This window comes from Mixophyes fleayi, chromosome 4 (assembly GCF_038048845.1).
Source record: "Mixophyes fleayi isolate aMixFle1 chromosome 4, aMixFle1.hap1, whole genome shotgun sequence".
In the NCBI taxonomy this organism is placed as follows: domain Eukaryota; kingdom Metazoa; phylum Chordata; class Amphibia; order Anura; family Limnodynastidae; genus Mixophyes; species Mixophyes fleayi.
Window position 1 is genome coordinate 21861571 of NC_134405.1, and position 13284 is coordinate 21874854.

The 13284-nt window shown below is 38.4% G+C and overlaps 1 protein-coding gene across 1 annotated transcript; it reads right to left on the reverse strand.

Moving 5' to 3' along the window:
* Positions 1-463: 463 nt before the first annotated feature.
* Positions 464-12759, reverse strand: LOC142150537 (extracellular calcium-sensing receptor-like). Its single transcript, XM_075205733.1, has 5 exons — positions 12671-12759; positions 12221-12512; positions 10909-11733; positions 2093-2216; positions 464-1374 (listed from the first exon to the last, which is right to left on the reverse strand). Exons 1-5 carry the CDS (start codon positions 12757-12759, stop codon positions 464-466), a joined length of 2241 nt encoding a protein of 746 aa, XP_075061834.1.
* Positions 12760-13284: the final 525 nt, after the last annotated feature.

The window sequence follows — 13284 nt, forward strand, 5'->3', positions numbered from 1 at the left end:
TGGACTGATACTGCAGAACACAGCACAGCACAGCACAGCACAGCACTAAACAGCACAGCACTAAACAGCACAGAACTAAACAGCACAGAACTAAACAGCACAGAGGACCACCTAACACACCCTCCCTCTACCCTGATCAATGCCCGAGTGAAGATGGCGGCGACTAGCGGGGAATTTATAGGATCCGAGTATCGCGAGATCCGACAACGGGATTATGAGTCAGAGCCTCAGTTTCACTTTTGAATTTGGCGCCAATACCCGGATCTGTCTCGGATCCGACTCGGATCCGCAACGTTCGGGTGGGCTCGGATTTCAGAAATCCGAGCGCGCTCATCCCTAATTTAAACAATGTGTTTATAATATTTTATCATTTAAACAATTCATTTATTATATTAAAGTATAGCTGGAAACAGTACATTTTAATTTTGATTCATGCAGATGTTTCTGTCTAAATCTTACTATTCTAAGACTGATGTCTGTCTCTTCTCAAGAGATATTCCCTGGAGTTCATGTCAGGTCTGAACACTATGATGAAGCATTTAGGAAGAAACATGCAGATCACCAGAGCCCAACTGGATGCCAAAATGGCAAAGATTTCCATGGCCACAGTGTATTTTCCCTGAGCACTGAGGGAGGCTGGGATATAAGACACCCAGACACAGAGAAAGGTCAACATGCTGAAAGTAATAAACTGGGCCTCATTGAAGCTGTCAGGAAGTCTACGAGCCAGGAAGGCAACAATGAAGCTAATGGTGGCTAGAAGAAAAAGATAACCTAGCATGGTCCAAAAGGCAATTAGGGAGCCTTCATTGCACTCAATAATGATGAATCCTGGCTTGGTTTGAATGTTGAATTGTGGGAAAGGAGGGGCAAGTAACATCCAAGTTAGACACAAGAGAAACTGTAAAAGAAAACAAATAAAAATAATCATGTAGGACACTTGGGGTGTGGTCCATCTGCTCAGGCTGCTGCCCGGTTTAGTGGCCATGAAAGCAAACACCACCATGATAGTTTTTGCCAAAATGCAAGCAATACCAAGAGCAAAAACCAGGCCAAAAGCAGCTTGGCGTAAGAGACAATTCTCAGGTTGGGGATAACCAATGAAAAGTAAAGAGCAGAGAAAACCCAAAGACAGGGACAACAACAGTAGGCAACTTAGAGAATAATTGTTAGCTTTCACTATAGGAGTGTCCTTACAGTGGATAAATAACTTTAAAATTAAAACAGGAATGAAGGAGGACAGTATGCTTGAAGTTGCCAGTGCTGCTCCTAATGGATCTTCAAAGTGCAGGTACTCTGTAGTCTTCTGTAGACATTTGGTTTTCTGGAGATCTGGCCACTGATCCCATGGACACTTCATGCACTGAATAGAATCTGAGAGATGGAGTAGATAAAGTATAACATTATAATAACACAAAAGTTTCTAAGTATAAATGTTTGTCATTTTTTGAGTCATTATCTAAACTTTTTCTTCCCAATTGTTTTCCCATATAATTTTGGACAAATAATATTGAATTATTATAGCTACGTCCTTCTGCGGTAACTTCACCCTACACCTTATAGGATTTATATGGTTGTACCTCTTTGATCTTCTTTCAGTAATATCTTTATACTATCTAGTCATTGTATGGTATAGAACAAAGTCTGTTATCGACCCACTGTCTAAATGTTTTCTTTTCTTCTTTTTATTTTTTGCATTCAGCAACACATAAAATATTGCTTTCATGAGTGGGAGGTTACATACTCAGAAAAGTACAACTAAAAATTGTTATAGTTTGAAAGAGCAGTTTCACAGTTTCATATTATCATGGAGAATGATGTAAAGAATGTTGGATTTTTTTAACCATTTACTTTGGGATATGTATTGTAAAGTTAAAACATACGCCTTCAATATTCTAATGCTTTGAATGGTTTCAGGCTATTTTGTTCTGTATAATGCATTAACGACAACATGGTAGTTTTTGGCTCATCCTCTTAAAAGTTCATTCATTTATCAAGCACAGCATATGATATATCAAACTTTAGAAGACAAAATATACCTCTTCTCATATGTCTAGTATCTCAGAAATGTATCAGCAGGTCCATCACTTACCTGTCTGGTTAGATATTTCTCCTTGTAGACAAGGGACACATTCAAAACAACATACAGGTTGTCCTCTTATAGCAGCCTTCCTGAAACCTGGGAGACAGCTCTCACTGCAGACTGAGCGAGGGACCTGTTGATATGACACAATGTTCACATTTAACTTTTTTAATATTACAAATTGTTGTATATCCTTAGTGTGCTATTACTATGTCTCCAGACCAAGGACAAACATGCACTTCATAAAGACATGTTTATTCTAATACCAATACCATAACTCACTTTGGAGCCTTTCCCTCACTTGGGGCTAGATTGGGCTGCTTGATGAAACCATCAGATTTCACCTGTTTTTCCAACAGTTTTAAAACGGGTGGATTTACTAAAGGCCAAACCACCACTTTACAAATACCTATCCTGATTTTCAACATGATCAAAATAGAAACTGATATATTTGTTAAGTGTTTGACAAACCACCGAGAAAGTCTCCAGAAAAACAGACAGAAAATTGAGGTGCCTGAGAGACGTGAGATTGCTCAAACTTCATGCAGTATCAGTTACCTTGCCATTCGGAACATAAGAGAATGTACCATTGACATGGGGGCAATCATTATATATTGATTAAAGGTCAAAAATTATTTTTAAATAACTTATGGGGCCAAATTTTATTTTTCATTATATTAAAATTACAATATTAGTGTATTAAATTATGGGGGAACTATGGATATATAATTATATTAACTATTTAATTGTTAATGGGGGATACCATTATTGTTAATGGGGGATACACACATGTGGCATTATATAGTGCTCCCATTATTTAATAATACTATAGTATTGTCACCTTAATATAATGAAAATTAAAATTTCCCTCCCATAAGACCTATTTCTTCTTTACAATCAGATGGATGATGGTAGACCAAGATTTGGCAACAGGCAATTTAGGTACACTGAGAAGCACATCTGCTGCTTTGGCATATTTTAGGATTGGCACTCTGAGTCTTAGCAAGGCAAATCAAGAAATCAACATTCCAAAAGACACCCTACACAACGAACTTTCAGGGAAAGTGCCTGATGAATGGAACCACGACTAGAACTTCTACTGAAGAAGAAGCCAGACTAGAAACCTGCACTTTAAAAACAAACAAACTTTGATTTCCAATTCACCCTGATGAAGTAAAAGGTTCAGGTTTGAATACAGAAAATCCCCTTACTGATGACCGCCCAAGTGATATATGGTTGAAACTAATTTTGAAAAGAACTGCTCTTACAAAGAGAAATATGGACATAATCTCCCCTGAAACAATTTGAAATGGTTTCAAGCTGTGTAGACTGTTTCCTTTCGACATTGAAGCAGTTGACTTATCAAAGTGCATCTCACAAAGGCAGTGTGAACTATTTGAGTATAAGGATGTATCAGAGCTATATAAGACCATTCCTTATTTGATTAAAAGGCAGCACTGAAAGTTATATATTTAAATAAGCCCTCATCATCTTTTGCAGTTTAATTATTTTTAGAAGCAACAGTGATGCATCAGTTTCTAATGAGATGTTAGGCCTGACTGGGTTTGGCTAAAGTGCAAGCAGAAAGAACAGACTTGGAAGGTCAGACATTAGTCAGAGAAAATAACAGGATCCTCAACAAAGTATCGCAACTGCTAATAGTACTCTCAGCCACAATGTTGTGGACAAATCCAATCAAGACATTGCAAGAGGGCTACTAAATATGGAAAGCAATTTGCCAGAGGTAGTCCTTCAAACACCAAAAGAAAGGATGCAACCACAGCAAATAATACACCAGAGAGTGTTTGAAATGACCACTTGCATTGGCCTTGACATGACAAAGCCAAACAATCTGCATAAAAAAAAGCATTCACCATTTGTCCTTGCAACTACAAAATGGGAATCTATGATTTGGAAGCAGAGGAAAAACTAAAAAAGACAACAAAAATGAATGCAAGACCAAGCAATTGAATTGTATTGAGGCAGCTAAAATGAAAGACTATACTAGAAAAAAAAGAAGGCAAAACTGTGTCAAAGACAAGCTCAAAAATCTAAGTGAGTGGTTCTAAGAAACGTAAAACTGTTGAGCCTTAAACATCAACTTTGATGAATTATCATTAGTTGATCCAAGTGGTGACAATGAGAATATAGATGGAGGCCATCATTTGGTTACAAATTTATATTATAATGACTATGTTATTGTGTAATATGAGGGAGAGTTTTATCCAGGAATAGTGAAACATAAAATCCATGACCAAGTTAATGTTTTCCAAATGTATGGTGATCAAGTTTACACACAATAGACTTCTTCTAACGCGTTTCTCCAGTTAGTCATAATGCAGTTTCACCATAAACCAATGGATCAAAGTCTTCAATGCAAACCATCCCGGCTGCCAACAGGAGTGATGTGGTGATTGACTTGCACGGCTGCAGGCTGTGGTAAAACAGCTACTGTCGAGGCACATTACAAACAGTGATACCTACAAGTATATCTTTTTGGCAGATCTATACCTTTAAATCCACTACATTGTCAAGCCTAATTAATGTCTTAGTAGACTAAGACATTAATTAAAATTGTGACACAAATGCTTTAATCCTTCATAGTCAAAATGAAATATCTCTACCTAGTGGTGAATCTGTGAAATGAACATTTAACATGTTATAAAGCTATGTGAATTAAATGACAACTTTTGGAAATGAATGTAGAGAAAGTGAACCCCTTGATTATAAAGCAATTTGATAATAAGAGGTATTGTTTTTTTTTTTGAGGTGTGTGCCCTTGTTAAGACAATAATTTTTATTTTATTCTATTTTATTTTATTTACATGTTTTGGTGAATATATCTACTGTTATTATTGCATTTTTTTATGGATAATGTATTTTTTAATTCAATATATATGGTTAAATAAATACATTTATATCAATTTATAGGAGTGGCCATGGTAATCTGGATGGTTAAAATCTAGTTTAGGAGAGTTAATTTAAGTCCTCATTTTCTATTTATTTTGCTTGTCTGTGATATATCACAATAATCCACAGTAAGAGCAGCTCTATATTGCAGTTACAAAGAGTTAATCATTATTACTCTCTACGGGTCAAGGTTCTGGACAGAGGGTTTTCTGGGTTTTCATCCAAATCCATCCAGTTGAAGGTTCAGAACATGCTCCCCGGATCAAAGTTCTTCCCAGCGAACACCAACGGGAGCTCCGACCCAAAACCTTCTTAAGCCTGGCTAGGATCCAAGTGGTCAACCTCACATAGCTTTCAACCCAATTTGTGCAAGGGTGTTCAAATGCATAACCGTACAGACAAACAAACCAAATTCTTCAGTGGAAGGCCCAGAACAGACTCCTCAGGTCAAAGTTCTGGCCAGCGTACACCAACAGGTAGTCTAACCAGGACCTCAAACCCTACTATGTCTTCTGGGATCCAATGTTGCCGGTCTGTGAAGTTTTCATCCAAATCCATCCAGTTGAAGGTTCAGAACAGGCTCCCTGGGTTAAAATTCTGCCCAGCATACACCAATGGGAGCTTATAGCCTGTGATAAGCTGTTGATGACTGATGCAGATTTTTGACACAATACTAGACAGGTTTAAATCACTCCTAACACTCAGCACTTGCTTCCCCCTATATTACCAATCTGCTCAAATGTGGCTTGTTTTGTAAAATCAACCTCACTGTACCATAACAATCATTTTATGGGGGTAGATGTGTTAATGATATTCTGAACTAAGTAAGCTGTTAGCAAAGTGAATGGAAATTGCAGTTAAACAACTCAGTGGAACAAAAAGATAACATCTGAAAACAACCAGTAAAAATCTCAATCTGCTACCTCCAGAGATTGCATTTCTCATCTCACTGCCCTGGACAAAGTAAGTTTTCTAATTCCATAGTCTATTAGCCTTAGTCCCTTGTCACTTATTCCCAAATACAACAAAGCTTTACAAAAAAAAAATCATATCTTTCTGACATTATCCTTGGAAATACAACAACTTTTACTATCATCTTCATCTTACCCCAAATCTATATTGTCCTTTCACTGTTTTCATTCTCCTCTAAGTATCCTGAACTTCTTTTCTATCTTTATTCCATAACTGTAATATCCTCAACCTTTTGGCACAAATAAAGCCTTTTAAATCCTTTGATTATCATTTCTACCCCTGGTTCCACCTGCTAATTGTAGATGGTGATATATCATAAAAACTAGGTGTCCCCAATCCTTCCATACATGTCCCTCTATATAGAAATCCTGCAAAGCTGAATAATATCACCTGTCTCCAACCACTTTTTTTTAACAAACTAACTTCCACTCATGACCATTTCCTCTCAAATAACCTCAACCTTCTGGCAATAATAGAAACATGGATCATACAACCAAATACTGTCTCACCTGCAGTCCTCTCACATAGTGGTCTTCATTTCACCCATGTCTCCAGGCCTGGAAGCAGATCAGGAGGTGTTGTAGGCTACTCCTTCCCCATGTTGCACATCCACAGTTCTGACAAATGTTCCTACCCTCATTGCCATCTTTTTAAATACATTTTTCAACCAATTTTTTAAAGTAAATTTTTCAATGTCGTTCTAACAGCTATCAGGATTGTAGTTTTCTATATCTCTCTTGTCGCAATTAAGCTTGTCGCTAATTCGTACCCCACCCCTCCTCAATATTGCAGTTTATAATTAATACTGACAATCTTTACAAGGTCCCACCTCTTTATCTCCCATAGACCACAGCAACAGACTTGAGTTGATGTTGATAAATTGACCAGAAGATGCTGTGGTATCATAACTGCCGACCTTGACCTGTCCCATAGTCCCTTCTTGGGTCAGCTGCCAGTTGATAATGTCATAGACTGCAGGGATGCCTCCATTTCCGTCAAAATAAAGGTCACTTCCGCTACTCAGTAAAACTCTCATATTTTTTATATAGTGCAGGAGCTGTAAAGTAGATAATGAATTAATTTTTCTTTTTAATTTGAAAACATGTTTTAATTTAAAATTGTGTAGGGCGATGTATATCTGCCCGCCTGGCTGGTCCCATAGTGGGCTACATTTGGCTGGGTCACTTGGCCACCTGCGTTTTTATCCTTTAAAATAATCCTAATAAGCTGTTGAGTCGGGTCTTGCACCCTGGGATACAATTTGCCAGCCCTACCCTGAGCCTTCTATTCTTGGAAAATGTGTCATTACAGTCGAATCCTAAACATAAGCTCTAATCTAATTTTTTTTGCAAATCTCTGAACTCAAACTATAAAAATAATCAGTGAAGGGAAATAGGTGATTAATCCAAACGTCCATTTGTTACCTACTCCATACAGAGAGACTGGCAGAAGCAGTGAAGTGACTCAGGTTGTGGTAGAGACAAACAGTTTGAGCAGTAGTATGGGATCTGATAGCTGGCAGATAGCTACACAATATATTTGCCCCCCACATCCAATCCCTTGCCCAAGCCTGTCGCTACCAGCTACGCAACATTGCCCGCATCCGGCCCTTCCTCTCCCAAGATGCCACCAAAACTATCATCCACGCACTCATGATCTCCCGCCTTGATTATTGCAACCTCCTTCTTACCGGCCTTCCCCATTCCCATCTCGCCCCTCTCCGCTCTATACTCAATGCGGCTGCAAGGCTCATCTTCCTTTCTCGCCGCTCCTCATCCGCCTCCCCTCTCTGCCTTGCCCTACACTGGCTCCCCATTCCTTACAGAATTCTTTTCAAACTCCTGACCGTCACTTTCAAGGCTGTGTCCCAGTCTACTGCTCCCTATATCTCCAACCTCCTCTCTATTCACACCCCTGCCCGCTCCCTGCTCTCGGCCAATGACCGTCGCCTCTCCTCCACTCTGATCACCTCTTCCCACTCCAGAATCCAAAACTTCTCCCGTGCTGCCCCCCTTCACTGGAACGGCCTCCCTCGCTCCATCCGTCTCTCTCCCAATCTTTCCTCCTTCAAGAAGGCACTCAAAACTTACCTGTTCCTAAAAGCCTACTACCTTCCACCTAACCCCCTCATCTCATCTCCTCCGCCTGTTCTCCCACTCTCTCCTCCCAGTCCCCCCTGTTCTCTCCCCACTTCTTCAACTTGCTCCCTGTGTGCCTGAGTTCTGTCCACCCTCCCTTAGGATGTAAGCTCATTTGAGCAGGGCCCTCTTCCCTTTGTTCTCCATACCTGTTCTTCTGCTAGGTCTTTACTGCATTAGCCTGCCTAGAGTCTCTGAAGTTTTGGTATTTTTTGTTTACTGTGTGTAATGTTTCACCTTGTTTAGTCTACTGTTTGTGCTCTGTATGGCGCTGCAGAACTCTTGTGGCGGCTAACAAATAAAGGATAATAATAATAATAATAATAATAATATTTCTGCACCTTTCCATTCTCAGATGTACAACATATAAACCAGTCCAATTACCAACATAACCAAAAAACTGGCACAAAGCTAGAATAGTCTGTTTCTGAAATCAATGTGACAGTCTAACGCCCACAGTAAATGACAGTCAAAGGAACAGTCAAATCAGTCAGAGCAGCACCTGTAAATGCACAAGAAGATACATGGTCTATTGTGTCCACTGTGTCCTTGGTTCTATGCAAATGGAATGTGGACCTGTAACAGTAGGACTCAACGATACACATGACTGAATATTCAGAGTGAATGACGCACATGTATTCTACCTTAATGTGCAGCAACATGTTCAGATCCTGCTCACCAAATACACCCTCATATTTGACAAAGCAAACAGTCAGGTATAGGGACTTGAAACTATCTGGTATGTCATTAGTAAGGGATGGGATCCTACTCTGACTGTTAACTGCCCTGAACACAAAACTAAATCCAGCTCCCTGGATTATGGTTGGAGTAAAAGACCAAATGCAAAATACTCTAGTCAGGTGCTAGAATATGACAAGAATAGAGATCACACACCCACACATCCCTATTGCAGCTGTAAAAGGGTAGTGTTAGCCCCACAAAAATGTTGCAAAATATAATAATAATGTTTGCGCTATATATACTTTATATTTGGAGTAAACAACCCCATAATCCTACCAGAGGCACTCATAGCAGGCTGCATGCACCAGTATTTTGCCCTTCATATAAGGTTCCCACCCTGCCCAGGGCATGCCAACCTTGCCTTGGTCCATTCTGTGCATAATTTGGATGTATGGGGTTGGGTTGTAGGTTCCCAATTGCTCTGGTACCTCACCCCTCCTCTGCATGATTGCTCTGTGAAGATTGCAGGTAACTGCCATTGAGCATGCATCATTCTCCTTACAGTATGACAGTAGACAACTGTGGGCAATAATATGGAGCTAGAGCAGATGCCCCAAGGTAGATCCTGAACACCCATGCTTACCTGAGATGATTACTGTGAATGACGAAAAGGGTCTAACATGACTACTGCAGAGGCATTTGTATGTAGCTTGGCACTGATACTAATGCCCAGTGATGCCATAGCAATGGAAACAGCAACAAATGGGATTAAACCTTTGGTGCAGACAATCGGTTTAGTGCTGCCAAATTTATCCTTGAAATGGGCAGAATATGCAGCTCCTGATGCATTAACATCTGTCACAGACAATACTTGTAACATCATGTGATTTTTTTCTCAACCATAAGGAAAATGGTGGGAATGTTGCAACACTTTTCCAGACTCACACTTCATGCTCAAATCTATGTCTACATACTGGAGATACTTGTCATGTCCTCAACAACAGCATTGCTTACTAGAACCTTAATCTTACTGCTGTGAGACTGAACTCTAAATTCAGGCAAAAGTTTTTTAGCAGTAGATATTGCACTAGAACTGCTTTTGGAGCGTTAGCACACGGTACTGGCACTATAGTTGCCTGACCTGCTTCTAAGTCTTCAAGGATAAAAAGGGCTGGGAGAACATATTTCTGAAGTATAAGGTGACTGCAATTCAGACGCTACTTAATATTAATTTTTAGGAAAAAAATATACTTATATTAAATAAAATAAATACATTAACTTTAAACAAATATCTAAAGAAACATTACCAAAAAAACTAGCATATAAATGACAAAGCTTGCAAAAACGAAGAAAAAACCTAATCAACACACTTATCTAAATACCAACAAAACTGAACTCAAATTAACTAAAAGAAACACTAAAAGAGTACCTTTAGGCACCCTTAGTTCTCACTGTGCGTATTTGTGCTGCTTACTGCTCCCAAACAGGTTGGTAAGAAGTGAGTAGGGTAAATTTGAGCTGGCATCCAACAAACTGGAGCAAATCACAGCAGATCTCAAATTACAAAAAAATAATAATAATAAAAAAAAAAATGCCACAATTTATAAATACCTAACCAAAATTGATCAATATGTTTGGCAGAACTTATGGGTTTCATATATCCAGCAATATTATAATAAAAAAGAAAGAAAATAACTTAAATGGTACAAATTACGTCTTTGTGTGAAGACTCCTGTAATGAGGGAGTCTAAATAAATACATATGGTAGGTTGCTAAATCAAGTAGCCAACAAAGTACAGGAAAACGGGCCTAATTAGAGGTATAAAGTGAGTGTACAGAAGTGTGCGTACAGTATAAATGACAAGATGGATACTAATGCAACAAAGGCATCAACAACACCACAATGAGTTTAAAAGAGGTCTGCCTTAGTAGGAGAGAGAGTGCATTGCTAAAATACTGGGGCCATTGGAACAGGACTCACCAGACCAGAGGATCACTACACCAAAGGTACAGATCATATCTTAGTGAATCCACCTAAACTTAAAGCTTTGGGCACAGTCATCTTTTTTCACAATATTGCAGAGAATCACTTCTATTGTACTTTACCCCGATACATAAATTTACCTGCCAAGGTTTAAAATGCAAAATGTCTTTACAGCTCATATAAGAAAATGTTCCATCTCTTGATTTGCAGTTTTTTAGGTCTTCTAAAGCTTTGGCCACAACATTGACAGCAGCATAATAACTATGAGTAAAGATTATGCTATTGGCGTGGACGATGCTGTTCTTGATGTTGTCTAAACTTTCTGCTCCTGTGCATTCGTTCACTGTAGTTTCCAAAGAACCAGTTATGTTTTTATGATACAGAAACTTGCAACTAAAAACTTTCTCCCAATATAAGTTCACCCAGGATTCTACTATAGTAGGGTGGACTTTATAGACGTAGTCACTAAATCCTGGAATAACTCTATTGTTGATAGCTAGTCCAATGGACCCGGATAAAATCTGAGTAAAGCTTTTAGCTGAGAACAAATTAGACATTGACCAGCCAGCATTGGAGACAAAAATCTTCCCTTTGATTTTCTGTTTCAGCATCTCATTCATGATAGGCACCATCTGAATATCAGCAGAGAAGGTAATGACAACCTTAGCAGTCGACTCTTTAATGACCTTGACTATATGGGGAGCATTGTGATCTGGTTGAGATAAACGGATATATTCAGTGAAGGCCACGCATACCCCAGCCTTTATTATCTCCTGAATGATTGGCTGAATTCCCTGTAGACCATAATCATTTTCCACAGCCAACAGTCCAACCCATGTCCAACCAAAGTACAAAATAAGCTTAGCCAGTCCTATAGACTGTTCCTTATCACTGGGAACAGTCCTGAGAAAGGAAGGAAACCTGATTCGATTACTTAATAGAGAGAGACTTGATGCTGCACTGATCTGGAAATAGAAAAAAAAATGCACATATGTACATTAATACCATAATTGTCTTCATGACTACAAACGTTGGACCTACATGGACTCAGAGCACTTTTTCCCACAATCATCTCAAAATCAACTTTATTTCAGTCACCAAATTATTCATTTTATGATGTATTAAAAATGTAACCGTTTATTCAGTATACTGTATTAGTGTAGTCAGAGACAAGCAACTCAATTATACTGTAAAATGTAGTGAGAAACTTGGATAGATTTACTATGCCTACCACCTCATTGTGGCTGTTGGACATTGGTTATGAATTAAATGCCTTTTATGCACACATATGGATCATTCAGCTCAAACAATAGTTTAATTCTGTTATTCTACAGTTCTAACAATGAGCATCTCTAGTTCTTCTTATTAAAATTAAAATAAAGACAAGGTAATGTACGTTCTTTATTAAATTAAAAGTATTCGACTACAGGGCACAAAATAAAATACACTTGCCTGAGGGTATCTGAAGACCCCCAAAATATTTGCCAAGATAATTGAGCTTGCGGAAAGTGAAGATCCTATAACAGCACTGAAGATTGATTGTCCTTGGCACCTATAGTTGGGGATGGCCGTGCTGGATTCAGTTAACAAATGTAAAGCCCCTTGTACTTCATAGTGAGGCACATTACATGTTTTGTACACTTGTAACCCTAATGTAACATTGCCGAGAACATTGGGATTCATGTTAATTTCTTCTACAGCAAACTTTATGGCTAGAAGTTGTTGGTAAGAATCAAGCCAGAATCTTCAAAACAGAAATAAATACAGTGTAAGAAAAATAGTAAATTACACTTACTGAAGTAACAAAATATCACATGAGTAACCAAGAAAAAGCAATGTAAATAAATTTAGAAATGCAGATGGAAAAGTAATCAGCGAACAAGCACTCTAGTCCATACTTACGTTGAGCATTTGATTTGGGGTGGTTTCTCTGTGAAGAAAATGTTTTGGTAAGTTTTATCCATAAAAATAGGTTTTAAAACTCCTATCATGATATCTCCTGGTTGTGTTAACCCCTCAAGAGCGGGGAGATCCAGTCTACATCTCTGATCCATGGAATAAATCAGCGGAAGAAGTGCAAACATTAACACGGTCCACATTTCTGCAGAGAAACTGATCCTTTTGTACAAATGTGATGATTAGATTTAAACAAAGAGATAATATCACTTATTGCTATTTAACACCAGACAGGAACATTGCAATACATACATATATTATGAGTAGTCATGTACTTAATTCTAAAAGACATCAGTAAAATATATAACATGAAGAAAAGAGGTGGGTACACGGATAGTAATTTGTATATGGTTTAGGGTGTATGATGGAGGTGTAGTTATAGTGGTGTCTGTATGGAATAGAGTATATGATAGAGTACTTTGAAATGACAGTGATCAATGTATTCATTAGGATGTATGATGGAGAAGTGACAGTGATGTGTGTGGATGAGGATGTAGTTGTAGTGAATCTATTTATGAAGCAAATGAGGGTGAATGATGCAGGTTGAGTAACAGTGATGT

Excerpts from the sequence above, each read along its gene's own strand:
- LOC142150537 (XM_075205733.1), bottom strand. The coding sequence starts at position 12,759 with ATGATAGGAGTTTTAAAACCTATTTTTATGGATAAAACTTACCAAAAC. Across the intron at positions 2,217-10,908 it reads TGCATTTTAAACCTTGGCAG|GTCCCTCGCTCAGTCTGCAG; the intron begins GTAAATTTATGT and ends TCATATCAACAG. Across the intron at positions 1,375-2,092 it reads AGAAATATCTAACCAGACAG|ATTCTATTCAGTGCATGAAG; the intron begins GTAAGTGATGGA and ends TCCATCTCTCAG.